This window comes from Anopheles coustani, chromosome 2, assembly GCF_943734705.1.
Source record: "Anopheles coustani chromosome 2, idAnoCousDA_361_x.2, whole genome shotgun sequence".
In the NCBI taxonomy this organism is placed as follows: domain Eukaryota; kingdom Metazoa; phylum Arthropoda; class Insecta; order Diptera; family Culicidae; genus Anopheles; species Anopheles coustani.
In genome coordinates this window covers 81,452,954-81,475,670 of record NC_071289.1, presented here as the reverse complement: position 1 = coordinate 81,475,670, position 22,717 = coordinate 81,452,954, and the positions used below count along the sequence as shown (strand labels likewise).

The following is a 22,717-nucleotide window of genomic DNA, read 5'->3' as shown; positions in this document are numbered from 1 at the left end:
ACCGGAATGCCATTCCAAACTCACCCACCATTACCCCCTCACGCACACACACACATACGAACCGAATACCACTGGCCCGTGGGGCGGACAACACAACAACAATCGTCGGCACATTATGCTCCGGTAGGTGGTTTCGCATTTCTGACACCGGCTCGTTATATACCGTCCCGTCCTCGCAGCGGATCGTGCCATCGCAGTCGCTGCTGTTCATACGCAGCGTCGACGAGCGGGATGCCGGACGATGGGTAATTATTTACGTATAATAGATTCCGCACACAGGCAAACAACCCGTTCGGACGTTTCGGCCGGAATGCACAGGGTATGCAACATCGAACAACTGCATGTCCGGGGGACACCTGCACCCTGGGAAGACCCTGGTAGGGGGAAGCTGTGGTTCAGTTATCCACAATAAATGAACGCACCGCACCGGCGAATGCACTAATCTCCTAGTTGGGCGGTGGGCGGAAGCACCAGCTTTTTTTTTGCTTTATTGTTTAGTTTATTTTTCATGCTTTGTGCGGTTTTGTTCCACCTATGCTTCGTGCTCCCATTGGCCGACCATTGTTGGCTAATTGTTGTAGCTCTATTATTCGCTCTTCTACCACCCCCTCCACGCCTTAATCCGACGGATCTTCCTTCATTCCTCCTCTATTTGCTGCTAGTTATTTATTTTACGCTGGCATGTCCTAACCACCAGGTGAAGGCCAGAGTGAACCCAGCGTTGATGGATGGAGTTTTGTTTTTCTTTTTGCACGCTAGATCCTTTCCCCTGCCGTCGTTTTCCCACTGGAGAGTAAATTGATTGATTTGACTTCGATTGTTTTACGGGTAGGCCCGTTCCCAACTCCATTCTGGTGTCTGCCCGTGCAAGGGAAAACTTCTTTTCAATTATTTCTTCAACAGATGAAGCAGATGGAATATGATGGGGTTTTTTTTCTCTTGCGAAGGGTTTTTTATTGTCGGTTTCTGATGCACCTAGAATGGCAAAGATACATCCTTTTCAGTATCAATTATGGCTCGACGCGAGAGGGTTAATTAATTAGTTTCTGATGCAGTTTGATGAGTGCATCAGGCTTTCTACTTCAAAAAGCATTCGAGTTGTGCTTGAAAGTTGTTAACACATGATTATAATGAAGCTTATTGGAAATATTTTCCGCTTTGCGGGCTTCCTAGTGCTTGATAAAGTCACTAAAGTAACTCACCGTCAATTAATTTGAAGATTTTCCCGATCTGTAAAGTACAATGGTAAATGTTGCTATTCAGTGAATTTGTTAATTATCGTTCAGCACTTTGGCATTTTAAACATAATCTTAAGGACGAAATTAATTAGAATTGAAACAATGTATAGAAGGTTCCGAAATACACAAAGGCAAAACTTATGATGTCATTAACTTTAAAACGTTTTGAATACAAATGTTTTTTTTTCGGTGGACAGTTCTCCCCAATCAGAATCCAACAATCGAAAAATACATTATGTGTGTAGAGATCTAAAAATGTTCAAAAATAAAGAAAAATACTTGAGTATTTTGTAAATGAGCAACCAAATTGACCCCACATCGAAACATTTAACGGAACAAACGATTTTAAGTTTTAGTTTTAATCTAATTTATAAATTATGTGTTTTTAAGAACAAATTTATACATATTGAAACAATTGGAAGAAAACGTTTCAAATACAGATTTTCTTATATAATAGTTATCCAAGTTTTTTTCACACGCCAATCAGAATCCAATAGTCAAACTAAACAGTATGTAATTAGAGGTTTAAAAATCTTCAAATACAAAAAAAAATTAGGTATTTTGCAAATGAGCCACCAAATTGACCACATCGGAACTTTGAACGGAACAAACGACTTTAGTGAAGAATTTAAGTTTTAGTTTCTATAAATTATGTGTTTTTAAGAACAAAGTTATACAAATTGAAACAGTAGAAAGAAAACATGTTTTGCATTTTGGAACAAAATCGGCCTTTAACATTTTTCTTTATTTTATATCGATCAGTAAAGTTAATATTATTTGACGATGCGTTTTCGAACCACTTTTGGTGTTACATAATTTCAATGGATTAAATTAAAGTTCAAGTGTAAGATTGACCCACCCTCGGGGCAGTTGGTGATAAAACGGGTTAATACCTCGCTTTTTGCTTGATTCCTGTCGCGACCAGATATGCAAAGCGTTCAATCAGTTCGGCGAGCAGAAGCTGGAAATCCATCTGACGATCAGCAGCGAGCTGGTGGCGCACATCCATCCACAGATCCAGATCATCAACTCGGGCAGCTCGGCGCTACTGAACTGCTCCATCTTCGGCAGCGAGGTGCACAAGATCGAATGGTTTCACAACGGCCAGGAGCTGTTCGCTAACGGACGTACCGAGCGAAGGTGAGGCGCGGTTGTCCTCTGCGGGTTGTCCTGCCTCGAATTTTTTCGTTTAATTTGCCCATCCGTTTGCATCGCCCTTTCAGCATGAGCTTATTGGCGGCGAACACACTCCAAATTGATAGGGTAAGCAAGAAGGATCAAGGAATTTATCAGTGCATTGTGTCGAACGCACGTAGCAGCGCTCAGGGCAGCTCGGAATTGAAGCTCGGCGGTACGTGGCACACTCTTCCCACTTTTCCCACGCAGTGTCCCCAGCATGTGACCGTATTTTATCTCTTGTCCCGCCCCCCTCAGAAAGCCCACCGGAGATAAGCTACGGCTTTGTGGTGCAGAATGTGCGCGCCTCGGCGTACGTTTCGCTCAAGTGTTCGGCCGCCGGGTCGCCGCCACCGACGTTCGTCTGGCTGCTCGACTACCAGCCCATCCTGGACGTGTCGTCGCTGCACCGTTACACGATGGATCAGTTCCTGGACATCAACAGTCACGTCACGACGCACCTCAACATCAGCCACGTGCACAGCGACGACGGGGGCCTCTACACCTGCCGCGCGTCCAACAGCATGGGCTCGGCCTCGCACAAGGCGCGCCTCAACGTGTACGGTAGGTGGATGATGCACCCGAATGTGCACCGTGCATTCTGGGGTTCTTTTTTTCGAGTTTTTCGGCAGAGAATTCGAGGTTGGAACGCACGATCGCACAGCGATAGTGGCTGCACCATTAACACCTACCATGGGAGCCTCGGGTCGGCTCCGGGTTCAGCTGGACCGAAGGCTTAACTGCCCCGAGGGCGAATGCTTCAGCTGAACGTTTGAAACGAAAACGTTTCATGGAAGTGTGCTACAGTGTGGTGTGCAAATATGGTCTATTAGATCCAAAACAAGAAATTGGGGATTTTATTTTTCATGGCCATTTATTAAACAACTTGTTTAACTTTACTTTACCGCCGGATGGATTTCCATGAAAAAAAGAGGACGAGAAATTTTTTTTAAAGTTTATGACATTAAATAGATTATCACACTAACGCACATTTGGCAGTGAGGATCACGCACTGATTAAAATTCGATTTAACCTGTTTTCTGGTCCTAATCCGTGCATCTGTTAACATTATTATTGAAGGTATTTTATTGTTTAATTCTTGATGCTGGTTTACCTTATTTTTTATGTTTTATACTCGATACAGTGAACAATTCTATTCAAAATACTTATTTGTATTCAATAGTTCTGTGGTTTATATGATACATAAACTTGAAAAGAAAATTCTACAAGATCCGGGAAGGAAATTTGAATTTCCGTTTAATTACAGGTTTATGTGATTGTGTTAGTCGCCATACATACTTTGATTGAATGTAAATTACTTCGGTTATATTTTAGTCACAATTAAATTTCTCTAAAGATCTAGAACGAGTATATTCCACGGAAATAATTTAAGGTTTCTACTATTTTAACTATTTTCTTTTGAGAATTTTAAACAAAACCTTTACCAATTGATTATTTGATATACATAACAATAAATTGGGATGAACAAGAATTCTTCCAGGAATTTGATGAATGGATGGATTCGTAATACTTCTTGGTGATTCCTAATACCGATATGGAGGATAAATTTGTCTTATTGGAAAGTGATAATAAATAGCAATACGGCCAGGCCGTTCTTTCTGAAAAAAAAAGTGAACATAAATGGAAGTAATTGTTTAAATTGGTTTCTGCTATTCTAACCTTTTGCTATCAGGTTATATTATTTAGATACAGGAAGTCCAGGACACTCGGGCGGTTAAAGGACTAAGGCAGGCATGATTTAAAAATTATCACACTAAAGAAGAAGAATAAGAGAAAAAAGAGGATGATTTGATTTAATGTTAAATTCTCATTTTCGTTAACCATAAGTTAAACAGTATTTATCAAACAGTAACAGCTCAATTACATACCAAACCGTTGCAACAGCAAATGCTCCGAGCCACACTGTGCCACTGTACCGCTTTACAAACGTTGTGGTTTCGAGCGTCCGGTTAGCCAGCACTTTGTACCTGACCGTTCCTACCCCTTTTCGCCGCTTGCCCCATGCGAAGTCCTGCATTTACTCATCGTTTGCAACCGTTTTGCCCTTTTCGCAGGACCACCGTACGTACGTGCCATCGGGCCCATCACGGCAGTGGCCGGCGAGCCGATCGAGATGCACTGCCCCTACTCCGGCCACCCGGTCCAGTCGGTGCGCTGGGTACGGGGCGGAAATGAACTGGTTTCCGGTAGGGGCGTAATGGAAAACATAATGTGCAGCGAACGGCAGCGAACGTTTCGGGCTGCACCGTTTTGTCGATTAAATGTAATCCGTACGCCACCAGGCGCCTCCATCGCTCACCACCTTCCGTTTCTTTCTCTCTCCGTCTCTGTTCTTTTTCTCTCTCTCTCGTTTCCTGTATCATTTTCCATCATTTATTCGAACCGGCTCGCATTCGGCATGACGAAACACATCCGGTTCGACCACAGGGCCACGGTACAGCGTGGCGGACGTGCAGCGGGGTGGGTTTTTGAAGATACATACCATCGACCCGGCGCAGGACCGCGGCTCCTACACGTGCATCGTGACGGGTGCGAGCGGGGACGAAGGGCGCCGGGAGCTGCAATTAGTGGTACACAGTAAGTGTTGCTTCGACACCTTCGACCACCACCATCCCCCGTTGCTAATCCTTCCCCGCTTTCCTCCAGGCCCACCCGTGATCGAGCCGTTTGCGTTCCCGAAAACGATGAAGGTGGGCGGAAGGGCGCAGCTGACCTGCTCCGTTTCGGCCGGCGACATGCCGATCTACTTCAGCTGGAAGAAGGACGGCGCACCGATCGCGCAGGACCTGCACGTGAGCGAGAAGAAGGAGGAGTTCTTCTCGCTGCTGGTGCTGAAGGACATCACGGCGCGCCACAGCGGTCGGTACACCTGCTTCGCCACCAACACCGCCGCCCAGACCAACTACACGGCCGAGCTGCTGGTGCAGGTGCCCCCGTCCTGGACGCACGAACCGCACGACATCGCCATCGTGCTCGGGCACCCGATCGTGCTGCCGTGCGAGGCGGACGGCTTCCCGCAGCCCCGCATCACCTGGTTCCGGGGCAAGGGCAAGCTGTCCACCGACTTCCACTCGATTGCCTCGAAGAACAACTCGCTCAGCATCAACTACGCGACGTCGCCGGACGCAGGTGAGCGTTGAAAATGCGCACGGGAGGAAACATGTCTTTACAATCAAACAACCAAGGTTACAACGAAGGTGTTCAATATTAGAAGCGGTTCTTGTGCTCACGCTCGATGAATGTGCAGAACTATCTATTTCTACCACAGTATATCCCATAAAAACATGCGAAAATCGATACCTTAATTTCTTAATTAAAAGTTTTTTTATATAAAATTATTTAAAAAACGATTTAAGGAATTCGTTTTTCAAGCCTTTGATGATAACATTACTCAACATGCCTACCATTTTTCTCGAGCACCTTCTCCAAACGGGGACGGAATCGAGAGCATACCTTCTCAATGTATGAGTCAGTCATCGACTTCCATGGCCTAGCAATTGAAGCTTTAAGGGATCCAACAATGAAGTTAGAAATTTCACAGGCCGTGACCTGAGCATATGCTCATGTTGACTAATCCAAAGCATTCTGCAAGCACTGGAGGCATTTTCAATCCATTAGACGCAACTGCCCCAAACTCCATGTCTCCGGCTTAATGTTTGGTTGTAAACTTGAGTTTCAGGTTCTCTGGAACATCTTAAATCTTCTTCGACGAAATAAACCTGTCTGTACGTTTGTTAGATACGGGCTCGTTGATGAACATTCTCCCATCAGAAAATACGATAATGGTATTCTTCTATTTTTATGTAGACGATCTGATAGGAATTTGCTGTACTTTGTTTTTTACTGATCTGCTGACCTTGGGCACTTCTCGGTTTCCTCGTTGAATAAGTTAAATGGTAGTCAGGTGGTATCCCGCAATTTATATATTTTGTTTTTTTATCTTTTGGGCGAGCAGCAAACTAATCACAATCTTCTTTACGTACATTTTTCTCATATTTGTTACACGAGAACCACTATTTTGATTACATCGTCTCAGAGTATCCTGTAAGGTGATCACTCATTAACACAGTAAAAATAATGTTTATGCTTTACTTTAAACATTGAAAATTTTTACATTTTTTATGGAACATACTGCACTTTCAGTTCAATGATCCATATCTGTTATGGAGTTCAATAATAGTAATCAGTAATAATGTAAGAACGTTATTACAGCTATTTTACGGCCCTTACTCTACTTAAAAACATTGAAATTGTTCCGAAACTATATAAATTGAAACATCAATCATTTTTTTTTCTTGTATCTTTTTCTCATCTTCTTCTATTATTTCATTTTTGATGCGTCTTTTAACTGTAGGATACCATTTGATAAATCTATCCTTACACGATTCGAATCCTTTATTTTGAAGATTGATTAAATAAATACCATTTGCCGTTCTCTAGTTTACTATTTTCTCAATATTTTGCTCAAAGAAATTAAAAAATCGATCACTTTGCATTGCTCATCCCACTGATCCCAAAAACCTTACGATTCTAATTATGAAAACTGATAATAACATTTACAATTATTTCCTTCTCAACAAAAATCGCAGACAGTTAAATTTGTCCGTTGTATAACCAAATCATTGACAAATATCTTTACATTACTTTATTGTTTTCAAACAAAAGTTTTCCAACAACAAAAAAATTAAAAACTCTAGTTTACATTTAATTTTCAAAAGTGTTTTTGTTTAAAATGTCGGAGAATGATATCAACTTTCAATATGCATATTTTTGCATTGAAATAACATGAGAAAAGCTCACCATACGTTGGCCGCCTCGTTGCTTCAAAGCATGTGGTGCATCAAAAATACATCCCTAATTTCATGCGGCCAATACTTTAGCATGCATTATTTTGCTCCTTTCAATTATTATTCATCGAAAACATGGGTTCTCGTTCTCGGTTCACATCAAATCATCATAACAAACATCCGGTTTTGGGGGTGGGGTGGACGGAACGGAAAAACATGCATGCATGCCCCGCACCCATCGCGCCCGCGCAGGCTACTACATGTGCGAGGCGTCCAACGGCATTGGGAACAGCCTGAAGAAGATCATTCACATCGCCGTGAACGAGGCGGTCCATTTCGACACGCCGGTGAAGAACGTGTCCGCCCGCCGGAACGATGCCGTCATGCTCGAATGTTTGGCGCTCGGCGATGAACCAATCAACATCATCTGGACGCACAAGCACCAGCGGATCGATTTCAATAACTATCGGTAAGACATGGGGCAAGCGCCGGCTGGAAGAGGCCGGAGAAAGGCCAATCGGGCAAAGCGATGGAACTTATACCGACGTCCCGCGTCCTGTTTCCCTCGTTCCCTTCCCCGCAGCTACAACATTATCGAAATGAAGGAAGCCGTCGGCGTGCGATCGCAATTATCGATCAGCCTGACCGAGCGGTACGACTCGGGCAAGTACGTCTGCACGGCGGAGAACCTGTACGGCACGAGCGAGCACGTCATCTATCTGGCGGTCCAGGAGCGGCCGGACGCGCCGTCCGACCTGGAGGTGATGGAGGTGTCCAGTCGCCAGATCCGGCTGTCCTGGAAGCGCCCGTACGACGGCATGTCGCCGGTGCTGAGCTATCTCGTGCAGTACCAACCGGTCCGGATGGGACGGGAGGTGCTCGCTCCGGACAGTCCGGTCGGGCCGAGTACGGTCGCCGTCTGGGACAGTGCGCTCACCGTCAACGTCACCTTCTCGAAGGTGAATATGATTAAAAGGTAAGTTTGGGGGTACCGAACGTAGTGAAGGGCCTACCAATATTTCTGATGTTTAGTGAAGCACAAGTTCACTCAAAGCGTGCTCACTTCAAATTTGATTGATATTTTATTTTGGCTATTCCATTCCATTTCATTGATATCTATAACTTTTCCATTCAATTCCCAACTAAATATCAATGACGAAACATTTTAAAATATTTCTTAGATCCTTTGAACAATTTCAAATTGTTTTTATTCCATATCTTAGCAAACAAATTAATCATAATCACATCACCGAAACCTTTTTCTTCTCCTGTTGTTCATCTGTTTAATTGCGTACTGAGTAAAGTCAGACAGAATTGAGACAGATTTTGAAACTCGTTTGTGATTGCAATCCCCAAAAAGTAGGTAAAAGAGAAATTTTTACCACAGAGAATGAAATTTTTGTTTGGGATGTTGATCCTGGTTAGGCATGCTAATCCCTTCTTAGGATTTAAAACTCCATGGTGACAAGTGAGTGTTTTACTTACTCAATGCAAAATGAATGTTCACCTGAGTTTCGAATCTCTGTGGCAACTAATAACTCATTTTCCATGGTTGTAATCACAAGAGAGTTATTAACAAATGTAATTGGTCAATCTGGTTCAAACATACAATAAGAATTATTATTCTCATCACTAGTAGAGATGTAGTTGGATTTGAAAAGTTGATTATTTTTGGTAACCATAGTTTTGTACATGTTTTTTACTTTAACCTTTCAGAGGCGTAAGGAGACTCTTATATTTATGAAGTGTATGGTAGAGTTTAACCATTTCTTGCATTATTTGATAAAATGGAATTTATATTTGATTTTGTGTTAAAATACTAGGGTTAAAATACTTAAACATAGTGAAGTTATGGAGGTTCTAGTGAAAAAATTAACCGAACCCCTGTGCAATATCGAATACAATGGTAAATTTTCGACTTTTTAAATTTTTTTTCATAAATCAACGACAAATAATAACACCACGTGCTTTAGAAAGAACAACGAATTTCATTTGAAATTATAAACAAACAAAATGTATGGCAACTTCTAACAGGATACGTTAGATATACGATAGAAAACAGTTGATTCTGTTCGTTAAGCTCATCTTCCAAAATCTATTATACGGAATTAGATAGATGCAACCGTTTAAGTTTTTTGCATTGTTTTAGTTCTATGCTTGGTTTATTACAAAACCGTGTTGTTTTGCTGCAAATTAATGCTTGTTCCCTAATGATTAATCATACTTTTTTTTCTTCCATTTATATTTTTTGAGTTTGTTTTTAGGTCCCATCCAAGGACAATTCTGGCTTGTCTATAGACTCTTGCTCGATAGTGTCAATTATTTATTCAATTTGACAGACATTGTACACTAATAATAAACTGCACTGGATATATAATATCCCTCCATTATTATCAACGAATTGTAGCGAGTAGTTCTTGGCATTAATGTTTATGGGTTAAAGTACAAGTACCCGTTATTGTACGACTGGTGCCATTCCAATATATTGCATGCCGATATTACAAGAATGTTGATAAATAATATCAAATATTTGCTTTCGTTCATAAAGCTAAGGAGAAACATTGAAACATATCGCTACATGATAAGAAGAACGCTTCTTGCAAGTTCAGGAGAGGAGGAGTGAACATTTTTATTTAACAGATCTGTTACACGCTTTGAATACGATTTCTGTTTTGTTCAACGAGTTGTTTTGAAATGAATCGGTAAGGAGCAGGCTTCTTTCACATTTTCCGCTGATGGTCTCTCCTTATCTCACATGTCATAAGCAGTGATATTGCGTTACTACATCGCTAAATGGCACTCGCTACCTTCCACAGCATCGACGGGGGCGTGCGTGACGAAACGACGGTCGGGAGTTTGCTGCCGGCGACGCAGTATCTGCTGCGCATGCTGGCCATCAACGAGATCGAGTGCTCCTCCTTCACGAACCCGCTGGTGGTGCGAACGCAGGAGGAAGCCCCCAGTGAGGCACCGGGCGGGCTGAAGGTGAAGGCGGGCGCCATGGGCGAGCTGGTGCTAACGTGGCAGATCCCGAACCGGGCCTCCTGGAACGGCGAGCTGCTCGGCTACACGGTTGGCTGCGTGGAGGAGCGCACCAACATCAACTTCATCGCCAGCCCCTCGTCCAGCGTGGCCAACACGACGCACACCGTGCACGGCTGGGCCACGACGAAGACGAGCGTCGGCGGGCTGAAGAAGTTCACGCGGTACGCGTTGCGCATCCGCACCTACAACAGCATCGCCCCCGGCCCCTGGAGCCCCGTCGTCTACGGCACGACGTCGGAGGATGCGCCCGAGGCGGCCCCACAGAACGTCTCCTGCGCCAGCCTGTCCTCGCAGAGCGTCAAGGTGCTCTGGCAGGAACCACCTCCGCAGTTCCACAACGGCGTCCTGCAGGGCTACAAAATCCTCTACCGGCCGCTCACGAAAAACAGTACGCAGTCCGCGCCGCAAGTTGGCTCGCCGATCGGCACTCATCCGCTTTCCCGGTTCTCGTGTTTTCCCTTCCCCCAGACGAGTTTGTGTATCCGTTCGAAATCAAGCGCACCTCGAACCTGGAGACCTATCTGCACGCGCTGCTGAAAGCGACCAACTACTCCATCCAGGTGCTCAGCTTCACCCTTTCCGGGGACGGCGTGGCCAGCGCACCGATCTACTGTGCCACCGAGGAGGATGGTAAGTTTTTCCGGGAAACCCCCTACACTCTACGCGGCGCTCGATGGCTAACGATATGCATTGTATTATTGCACCGTACGAGCGCATTTTGCACAGCTCCCAACTCCGCTTTTTCCGGTATTAGTTTTCATGAATCGATAATATTCGGTTGCACTTTGATCATCAAAATAATCGCAAAGGGTACGTTCGAACGGGTTTAGGCCAGGGTGTTCGAAGGGGGAAATTTGGGTCACGATCCTAAGCATCCATACCAACGTTCTCTGTTCGGTTCACGGCTTTTGGACGAAAATTTTGTTTTCCAAACGCTCGCTCGTACGATGGGTTGTTTTTCTTTTTCATTATTTCAACCAAATGCAATCACATTGCACTTGATTACCCTACAAACTACCACAATGTATTGCAAATACACGAGCTACTGAATATGAAAACACGTAGATAAGGATGAGGTATGTGATTAAAATTACATCCCCGCGCGTAGAAACTCTTCCAGGAAAATAGTTTATTATAACGGACACCCGATCTCCATCGTAAACGGAACGATAATGTATTCCGTGAATATTTCCAATCTCATTATCAACCCGTTAATAAAGTGGGAGGCTTTGACATGTCTCTGAAATGTGACGAATTTTCCTCTCGTGATGGGCTGTTTGGTGCAATTGAAAACAACTATTACACCCTTGGCTGCATTTAAATTCTCAAATTGTTATTAAAACGAAGGTTTTTTTAAAGTACGTTTTACCACGAGCAAATTTAAGATTGTCTGTAATTCCAATACCAGGTAGATTATGTGAAAAAAATGATTAAATGTGCTTTCAGCTCCAAATAAATTTATTTGGTACAATGCAGATTTTTACAGCACATTTTTCAACATGAAAAATCTAAAATGAATCATTTATTAGTTGCGTTTCCACAATAGATACATTCTTGAGTTAGTTTAGTTTTGATATTGTGATGACTTTCCTCTTCTTTGTGTAAATATTAATCGTTTGCTCACTCTCATCCTCTTTGGTTTGACTTCATGCAGTCCCGGAGGCACCGGGCGGTATTAAAGCTCTTACACTGACAGCCGACTCTATCCTGGTGTCCTGGCTTCCGCCGGCCCATCCGAATGGCGTCATCACACATTACACTGTCTACGGGAAGGAGCACGGCAAGAAGGGCTCGGCAAAGCGTATGTTGACCACTACATGCTAGTGAGGGTTTCGTCCTCGATTATAGCTTTTAATTCTTCTCCGCTACTTCGCAGACAACATCGTGCGCGTGGACGAGAGAGGGCGACCGTCGATGCACGAGGTGCGGGGCCTGAGCGAGAACAACAAGTACGACTTCTGGGTGACGGCGTCGACGGCCAAGGGCGAGGGAGATCCGACGCCGGTGGTGTCGCAGACGACGAGCACGCGGGCCCCGGCCAAGATTGCGTCCTTCTCGCGCCTCCTGAAGGTACCGGTCGGGGTCGAGCTCGTGCTGGAGTGCGTCGCCGTCGGCAACCCGACGCCCCGGACGCGCTGGCTAACGAAGGAGCAGGCCGTCACCTTCAGCCAGTACTACGTGATCTCGCAGGGCTTCCTGAAGATCCACAGCGTCGAGCCGCCGATCGCCGGCAACTTCACCTGCTCGGCCAAGAACCTGTTCGGCGAGGACGAGATCCACTACACGCTGGTCGCCCTGCAGACCCCGAACGTGACGCAGCTGTCGGTGCAGTACACGTCCTTCGACAGTCTGCGCGTCACGTGGGAGGTGGCCAGCGACGGCGGAGCCCCGATTCAGGGCTATGGGCTGTACTTCCGCACCACCGGCGGCCCGTGGACGAGCGTGCCCATCCCGAGCGACCAGGTGGCGTACACGCTGAACGGGCTCAAGTGTGGCACGCAGTACCTCCTCAAGATCAACGCCCACAACAAGGTTGGCGTGGGCCCGTTCACCGAGGAGTTGGCCGTGCGCACCAAAGGCAAGGGTAAGTGTGGGACTAATCGCTTCAAACTGCTACCACTAATGTTTAACCTACTGTCGAGTAAATAGTAAGGACCCCTTTACTGCCTAGTTCTAAATTATTCTGCAAATGCAAACATAACCTGCCATGTGTGTACATTGAGCCATTTCGAAACGTCCACAATGGCGAACCAGTTCTAGGGTCAATATAATTGTAAATAATACTGTTTAAATCGGTTATAGTTGACAACTAAATTGGTTGTTTAGTCACGAGCGCAACTAACTCGGTGTAATTTATTGCCAGGAAATTTCTCATATGAATTCAATCATACGCTGTTTTGAACCATCCATCATATTCTCAAAATTGTGTTAAATTATTTAACGAAACAAAATTCATTGTGTTCAAAGGAAGGACCGTATTTTTCCGTGTATAACGACCCCCTTTTAGTTCAAAAATGATCAAAGTCCGATTAATGGGGTCGATATACACGGGTAGTAACTTTTCGATTCGATCATAGAGTTGAGGTTAAAATACGTATAACATTGCTACAACTGATGAAAATTAGAAACAAAATTTCCATTTTTTTCATAAACATTGAATAATTTATTTTGGGGGATCGTTATACACGGAAAAATATGATAATTTTTTAAAACTTGGTCGTTAATATTGGAATACGTATTAATACGAATATATCTTTAACAACGATACTTATACTCCATTTCATTCATTTGTTTGAATATTATATATTAAATATAACGAGAAAAAGTTGTTTAAAAATTCTATTATAATATCTTACAAATTCTATCTCTGTTAATGAAGGCGTGAATTTGTTTACGAACTTGTTTTACTTCATGTAACGTTAAAATAATGTGTTTTTTTTATCAGCAATTACACTCAATGTTTTTATTTGTTTTATAAAATGTTGCCAGATCGCCAAATGAAAAAAAAAACAATTAGTTCGTACGCATTGTCATAACAAAATGCTTGGTTAGTTTATCAAAAACATATCAAAATTGCACGATTGATTGTTGAAAAAGGCAACTGTTCAACTGAGTGATGCGACAAGTTTTGATTAACTTTCAATAATTTCCCCATGCTGGGAATCTTATGCCGTTATCGGCATAAGCATTTATTTAACACCTTAAAAAAGGTGCAACAGTTGAATAAATGCCGTGTTTGAAAATGTGAAACATACTTTAAGAGCAATACTTTACCGATTATATTCTCATATAAAACTCGCCAGGTAAGCTTTAATGATATTGATCAATTTAATAGATTAGTGGAATATTAGATGTGACTTGTTTACTTAGTGGTTTAATTTAGGGATTGTGTATTAATGCGTTGGCATAGTTTGTTATTGACATTCTTCAAACAACGACAAGCTCAAACCATGTTAAATGGTTTTATTAGCAATCTGGGACATTCGTTCTACCTTCCACCATCGCCATCCGGTTGGGATATGGGCAAAATTTAAACAATCTTCTCACCGAACCAATAACCGTAAACCTTGGCAAACTTATCTACGAAAAGCCCCCCGTTCCGGGCGCTGTGTGTCCCTCTGCGATTGACATGCCCAAAACGCACACACATATGTACGATTTTACCATTAAAATATATATTCCGAGATAATCCATCGCCCCAATCGGAATGCCCCCCGGGGAGGCATTCCGGGGCCGAAGTTTACAAGATGCAGCACCGGGACTGCATTTGCATACCACTTGTGCGACCATTTGCACGTGATAAATATCTGCCCTAAGGCGCGTTCCGAGCGGATCGAGGAGGGCGGAGGACTGCCAGTGTGCAAGGGGACGAAGTTCTAGCATACGTTTCACCTCTATTTACCTTCACACACTCACACTCACATAGGAGCCAAAGCAAATTGGCAAAATGCATCCAGGATGTCCTGCGGTTTCCGGTTTGTTACTTTTGCCCGAGCCTTTTCCGAACGAATGGATTTTGATATGCATTTTATTTACATTAGGCAGCCGCCTTTGCGGACATTTATCGCACACGGGAACGACGAGGAGGAGAAACTCCGGCGCGGAGGGAAAACTTTCTAGATTGTGGAAGTTCGATTAGTGAGTCAAATTAATTTATCTCAAGCCGGAATCTTTCTCATCCTGATGTAGCCGGCTAAGGGATCCAGATAGTCGGGGCAGCCTATTGACTAATCACAAGAGCTGAGTTTTCCCAAGCTTGATCCAATGAAAAGTTTCTGCTTTGTGCTGGGACGGTTGTGCCCCAAAGAAAACTCCTCAGAAGCGGAGGATAAAGACGCATGATGATTTGTTAAAACTATCATGCTCGAGGCATCTAACGTCCGGGAGGATGTAGATGTAGCTAAGGTTTACCATTGTGTGTTCACTACATTTGCATTTGATGGATGCGCCGATATCGAGTGGTGGGTCAAAACCATCGACGGGAAAATGCAACGGAAAAAAGCGAGGCGAAAACTTTTGCCATTTTAAAGGAAACCAAACCGAATCCTGGCCCCCGGGGGAAGTAGGACACATGTGGAACCGAGGGAGGTATGGTGGTTCCCGGGAAGGCACAACACAATTAAAAATAAATCCGAATCCTGGTGACGCTGCACCAGCGGCCATTTCGGTCGTGGGGAGATAATTATCAGCTCGACTGATTCGAAAATGAGATTTGAGAGAGTCTCGTTCGAGGCAGGAAATTCAATCCCCGGACAGCTCCGAAACCCGGCGGCATCCGGCGCCGAGGGTGGTCCGTCCGGGCAGCCAGTGTCGGTACAATTTCGACACGTTCCCGGGGTTTGCCGGCATGTAGCAGCCGTAGCTATGTGCCGTATGCCGAACACATTATGCACAACACTTCAAGGAACGGACGCACGTAAGGACCTTGGGCTGAAATGGCTCAGGTTTTTTTTCCCTACTCCTTTCTCGGGGTCAGAGTTTCTCAACCTTTTATCCCGCAGCATGATATTATTTTTGAAATTGAAAAATGTGGCACATACGTTGTGCTAAATAACAGAATATTATAACTCAAACCTGCTAGATGTTTTCAGCAGATTTACGTTTTTTCATACAAAAATTATACAAATTTGTAAACCATCCGATGTATAAATTGGCATAATAACACATTTTTTACCAACGAATGTTTTGCTCTAGTGGTGTAATGATTTTTTTAAATTCTTCTACGACTACGGTTTTTATATTTTCTTTTTGTTTAAATGGACAATGTTTGTCACAGTCGTGAACAATGTTAAATATTTATATAGAGGCCATTTCCTAGCATGCCAGCTTCTACAAGCTTCAATAACGTATAAAAGGACGTTAATACTTCAGTTACCCTCGAAGTACGGGTCAATGTTTGTCTGAGGCTTGCTGTCCGCGAAATTTAGAATTAGAATTGGTTTTTTCCTTCATTTCGTGCCATACAGAGTAATGGAGAATGGCCACCAATTTTAAGTATAGATCGTGCTTAGTAAGAAACCCCATCTTTTTGAAAGATAACATTTCGTACCGGTTTTTTAATACATGCAAGAACACATTTATGTCAAAGCTCGATCAAATTTCTAAATCTTCATCGGCAATGTAAAATATGTTTTTTATTTTAAACAGATTAACTCCTATCAGTAAAGAAAAGATGGATCACATTACCTGAAGATACTGCACACTTTAGAGCTTGGCCAAGCGATTGAGAATCTCTGCCAGTTTAAACATTCATCTTCTTCTCGCTTTTTCAGTACTTCAGATGCTAGTTTTCACCCGTTCCCTGAGGGACCAGTGATAACAAAGCGGTTGGGAAAAATCCTGACACAGACGAATGATAAGCATAGCACGGTCCCTCGGTTCCTCCGCCCCTCCTCGCGGGGGAGTGGAAGTCATGAGTGCCAGTGTGCAGCATCATTAAATGTACGTTTAATTATACACCTCAATGAACCCCAAACCTAATGTGCGCTCGGATGCACACGGCTCCAAGGCAAACACACACATACACACACACATGGCGTCATATAAAGTGGAATAGATGAGCATGCCCACATACACATGGAGTTGTTGGGAGGTTCTCCGTAGGGGGACAGGACAACTCGGTTCGCACCGATGCACACACGGATGCGACATTAGAAGCAGCAAAATCCTGTCACTGCATCCGGTGGCCCGGGCTTTACGAAACATAATACCCCGGGCAGAGCAACATTAGAATGGGTTTCGGTGGTCGATTGTCCACCCTTCCCGAGTTCCCCCGCACAAGGAGCCGCACACACACACACACACACACGTAACACGGTACGGTTTTCCACAAATCCCCGGCCGACCGTTTGGACTATTTATCGATCCTTTTCCCGGCCGCAGCCCACACACCGAGAGGGTCCGATTGCGGGGAACGGGGTGAAATGGGAAGATAGTTTGGCTTCCCTGATGATTACCAGCCCGACTCCCACCGCCGGTGGAAACCCGTCCGGAATGAAAATCCAATCCATCGGGCGTATGTTGTACTGCCACAAACTCTCACACACATTCCGTAACCCTCCCGACCGCCGCTCGTGTGCACTCTTGATGTGCTGATGTAATTGAATGGATTAATTTGACTATTTAACAAGCCCCCAACGGTAACACACAAAACACATACACACACACTCTCGAACCACTCGAAACCGATGGATCCTGAAGGTGCACAGTGCTGGGTGAGGTGTGAGGCTTCATCGAGTCGGAATCACATCGGCAGCACCGTTCCCGGCCCTGGCCGTTTGTTGCAAATCCGGGCTAAATGTTTTTCCCTTTCCCAGCAGCTGGCTTGAGTGGAAACCTGCCTGCCCCGCGCGCATATGGTGTGGGTGCGATGCGCGTGTCATTAATTATTCCTCAAACCGGGATTCCTCGATCTCGCAGCACTTGGCAAGATGGCTGATGGCTTGCGGTGGTGGATGCATTCGCGGCCATCAAAAATGAGAGCCCACGGGAGCCTAGCGAGAGAGGGCGCGCTACACCTTCCAGGATTATCATCCGAACGACGCATATTCCTGGGGGTATTCGGCGAAGTCGAACCAATTGTTTAATGGGCGCGCGAGTTTAACCGATTGGGTTTCACGTGTTAATGCTGGTTTGCAACGGATTATATTTTTTAATTACGGTAAATTGTATTTTTGACGCTTTACAGCATATGTACGCTGATGGGTTTCAAAATGGGTACGAAAGTACACACTTTGCATCGAAGATAATTTACATATCTGATTCCAGTGAAATCGACACGCTGGAAATAGATTGAAAAAAAGACTATGGTTAACAAGAGATACCTCCGTATGCGATTCCGTAGGGCGATATTTCCTCGAACTTCAGCTCACACTTTTAAATAGAATTTGAGTTTAAAAAATCCAATTGCCACGTGTATTGCGATAATCTGCCAGATAAGCAAGTGATTTGGATTTGATTGGGTATTTAATATACTTTAACGTTTATTATTCTTAGTGGCAAAGTGTCGTGTTGGTATGAGACAATAAACTCGATTATTTTAAAGTGGACAATGCATCATTCATATCGCATCAAATCAAGTGACTCCAAGGAGAAACGCGACTTGAACCAAGGTGTACCAAAAACAAAATTCTTCCGGAACACAACAGAAAAAAAGTTTAAAATCTATATGGAGAAAAAGCTATATGAATTGTAGAAAATGAGTTTACAGAAAAAATATTCAGCTTAAAAAAACATCAGATAAAAGATTAGTCACATTTTGACATGATTAGCCGCAAATAATGCCTCGTGGTCATCAACGTCAATCAGACAATTATTTCCCGAAGCGGATAAACTCCAAAAAAGCGTATACATATTTTTGAAATCCGACAAATCTTAGTACTATTAATGATTTTCAACTAGAGGTGGATCTGCCTATGAGCGCACTGAACGGACTGAGCGACCCAAGGCTGAAAACTCGATAGAAACCATCGATATTAATTTTTCACTTATATTTTGCTCTTTGGTTTCTCAAAGCCAGCTTGGTTCTCGTATCGAAATCAATTGCTTTTCCTTTACAAGCCTTGGTAGATTATGTTCTCTTTTGCCTTGTTTCGGTTTTGTTTTTTTCCGTTTGCAGTGCCTGCGATTTACGGACAAAAATGTGTATTGTTACCCATGTTAAAAGGATTAATAATTGGAGATCGATTTTTCATACATTTCACAATCATAAAAATAATAAAAATAATGTTAGTTATTTACAATTTACATAAACATTCTCTATTAACAATAGAATAGAACCGATTTGAATTTTTTTAAAGATGAAACTAGAATGAAGTGAGAATTAGAATGAACCACTCAAAAAAGAAGTTGAGTAGTTTTGAATAGAAAATTACTATGCTGTCTCGATTTAGGATTTGGAGCCGCAATGAAGCAGGATTGTAGGGAACATTTTTAACTTGCTTAGGTGAAAATGATGAGTTACAGGTACAAAACCATGCAAATAGTGGAAAATGAAATGTGAATTATCCATCACATCAAATGGTTGATATAAAAATAATTGGAAATCGAATTCAAAGCGAATTCCAATCGAAAATTATAATACAATTCAAAGCGGCTTCATACTATAGCAATACTTTTAATTCTTCGACTGATATTTCCCATCTAGATCAATGAACATTCGTTATAAAATATTGGTCCGGGTTAGCAAGAATAAAAGAATGTTTGTTTTTCTTATTTTATTCCAATTGAAACACATAAGAACTTTATGACAATACTGCAAACATGTCCAATTGATTCCAGGCTCATATAAAACAAACAAGTACAACTTTGATATTTGGTATAGATACACTACGGATAATAGAAATGTCTGGAGGACCTACTGATTGGGACCCGGAGTAGATTAATCCGCCTCTGTTAGGGATATCAAAATTTGTTTGTTCTCATCTTCTATAGTCCGATATTTTAGTGCATTATCTTTTGAAGTTGATTTGCAGTTTATCCGCAATAGTTAGTTTTGCCGAGATCGTTTAAATACTAAATGTGGACAAAGCCAACTTCCCCTCCACCTCGGGCTTTAACAATATAAGCCCTATAAATTTAGCAAACGTTACCCATGTAACCATTCACCTTACTGTGGCTAATGCTTTTGAAACCTCGCCACACGGTTCATGTATTTACACACTTGATTTGATGCTATTTTAGGTCAGCATTTCATAGCACACACCGTTCCATCATAACTCGGAGGATCTGTGTGCCTGCGTAATTAGAGCACCTAAGCATATCTTTCCATTCATCGTCAAGTACGAATGAATCATCTTCTGGGAAAATCAGTACCTGGCAAATCATCATCTTTATGCCATTGAGGCTGGGGAATTTCATACCGCTCTTTGAAATCAAAGTGCATCACTTGCTCGGTCTTGAAGAGCTGCGGTACTTGTTCGAAGGCTGGCATTTACCGACAAGAGTCCATGCAGTGCAAAATGATTCGGTTAGTGCAGTACCGGTCTTGCATATCGTTTTCCATTCCCGATTAAATCACCTTCATCCAAATGGGATGTTGTTGAAGCAAGAGGATTACGATGTTTTCGAATTTGTAGGTGCTGCTTGATGGAAAGTTTATGCAAATTAGATTTGATTTACTCAAGTTTTTTTTAAGTTCTTTTTTATTATCTATCTCTTCATTTACTAATCTTTTATTATTTATCTCTTCATTTACTAAAAAAAACTAAAACGTCCTTTGAACTCACAAATTGTTGTCCTTTGAACTCACAACTCACTAAAACAAAGATTTATAAGCGCACTCTTTTTTACGCGTCATTCAAAATTATGGGGCGAAAATGGCCCGAATTATCACACAGAAGGCGCCACGTCGATAATTTTTAAACAAGAACTATCAATGTAGATTTGTTATTTTTTAAGAAACTCATGATACCAAAACAAGGTTGATCATTTGAGAAATTTAATCAAATTTAACCAAAGATGAAAAATCATTTTATAACAATTTTTCTTCATAAGATAAAATATGATGCCGAAAATTCGTTTGTGAATGCAGGATGCATGTACAACCTTGAGTTGATTTAGTTCAGAAAGTATATCAATTTTATATGTATGGAAAGTCTGATTGTTTTGTCGAACCGATTTATTCTACTCTATATAAGCTGATGTATATTACCACAATGTTAAGTTTTATCTCGATAAAACTACCAAGCTTTCGTAAAATAAAATATTGAAGTAGTTTACGAATGTGTTGTAATGTAATTAAACTATGCTAAGGAAATCTTACACGATTTCAAACTCAATTTGCTTTGTTCCGCCTTTTTCTGTTGAACTGAAATGTGAGGCCGTGAAGTTCGTATTTTTACAATTTGTAAATATGAAAGGAGGTACCAACCGTCTAAAATAGGGGTTGACATACTACATATCCTAAAAAGATTATTAAAAGGAAACCGAAATTGCGAGCCGGATACCTTAAACAATGGTTTAACATTTTCAAAGTAGTACTCTTTTGAATGGAGTATCATTTTTCTAAATAGTAAAGTTACATCAAAATTGGTACAACATAAAATATTTGAAATTTGATTATTACACTTTTTTCACCATTTTGATACTTATTTTCGTTGAATTTTGATGTTGTTTTTTCAGCATATAACAGAAACACCTCGTTCAACCTTTTAAAATCTTCATTTTTGGGAAGAAAACAAATCTGAAATCTTGAACAAATCTGATAAAATTTGAGATTGGTTTTTTGTATGAAGCACTAAAAATTTTCTTGTGGGCCGGACTTTGCCGGTCTAAAATATTGAGGTTTAATTTAAATAATCTTGCGTAGGGTTCTGCAATGAAAACTTATCCAGAGAACTGCAGATTTGTTTTTGAAACAATGCCTTTCGACCAAATGCTTAATTTTCTTAGTTAGAAAACTCCCGATTGGTTTGGTCTAATTTGTCTTTACTTTACACACACTCATTCCATTCCAGCTCCACACATTCCCGAGGAACGGGAGCTGTTCAGTACAAACGCGACCTGCCTGAGCCTGTTCCTCACCTCCTGGCTGAACGGAGGCTGCCCCATATCGCACTTCTCGATCGAGTACCGGCGGCTGCACACACCCTTCTGGACGATCGTGTCCTCCGACCTGTCCGGCACGGACCAGCACACCAACGGGAGCATCTCGTTCTGCGACTTCGTGCCGGCGACCTGGTACGAGCTGAAGATAACGTCCAACAACGATGCGGGCAAAACGATGGCCCAGTACAACTTCGCCACGCTGACGCAGTCGGGCGAGAAGATTCCCCCGCCGGAGTACAAGGCGATCCCGGAGGAGGACCGCGACACGGATCTGCTGCACCAGGAGGACTTCCAGTGGCTCCAATCGGCCGTAATGGTGGTGACGCTCATCGTGGTCGTCCTGTGTCTGTAAGTCGAGTCACTAAATCAAACGATCTGCTGAACAATCTGTTGATGCAATATATTGTCCTCTCTCCCCCGTACGCTAGAGTTGTCGTGGCAAAGTATCGTGGCGTTCTGTGCTTCACCAACCACTCCGATCGCTACAGCACGCAGACACTGTCGGCGGATCTGAGCCTGAAGGAGCAGTCGGAGAACGTGCGCAACCAGCAGGTGTACAGTGCGTCCCCGGTGAAGGTGATCAACAAGGAAGAGAATGCGGAAATGTACGAAATTTCGCCGTACGCCACGTTCAACGCCAGCACGGGTCGGTTGTGCAAGGAGCCACGCAGCCTCAACCCGTCGAACATCGATTACTCGTTGCAGTTCCGCACGTTCGGACATCCGGAGTGCGACCTGAACGCCACCGCCTACCCGCTGCTGGAGGCCACCGGGCACATGCCGGGACATATCAAGGGAAAATCGAGCTGGCACAAGCAGCAGTTCTACAATACGGGTAAGGCTGTTACGTATCTCACATACAAAAGGTCCTCTGTTTCAAACACTTTGCAATTCCTATCCTTT

General features: G+C 43.0%; 1 protein-coding gene across 1 annotated transcript in view; it reads left to right on the top strand.

The window, feature by feature from the left end:
* LOC131267372 (cell adhesion molecule Dscam2) overlaps window positions 1-22,717 on the top strand; it is a 33,159-nt gene that overhangs the window by 8,476 nt on the left and 1,966 nt on the right. The window contains exons 7-22 of the mRNA XM_058270236.1: window positions 128-245; window positions 2,164-2,378; window positions 2,462-2,589; window positions 2,673-2,978; window positions 4,490-4,621; window positions 4,863-5,012; window positions 5,082-5,564; window positions 7,475-7,691; window positions 7,806-8,198; window positions 8,583-8,585; window positions 10,039-10,655; window positions 10,736-10,897; window positions 11,922-12,068; window positions 12,144-12,851; window positions 21,724-22,162; window positions 22,243-22,649. Coding sequence (XP_058126219.1) covers window positions 128-245; window positions 2,164-2,378; window positions 2,462-2,589; window positions 2,673-2,978; window positions 4,490-4,621; window positions 4,863-5,012; window positions 5,082-5,564; window positions 7,475-7,691; window positions 7,806-8,198; window positions 8,583-8,585; window positions 10,039-10,655; window positions 10,736-10,897; window positions 11,922-12,068; window positions 12,144-12,851; window positions 21,724-22,162; window positions 22,243-22,649 — 4,625 coding nt within the window. The remainder of the gene's footprint in view (window positions 1-127; window positions 246-2,163; window positions 2,379-2,461; window positions 2,590-2,672; window positions 2,979-4,489; window positions 4,622-4,862; window positions 5,013-5,081; window positions 5,565-7,474; window positions 7,692-7,805; window positions 8,199-8,582; window positions 8,586-10,038; window positions 10,656-10,735; window positions 10,898-11,921; window positions 12,069-12,143; window positions 12,852-21,723; window positions 22,163-22,242; window positions 22,650-22,717) is intronic.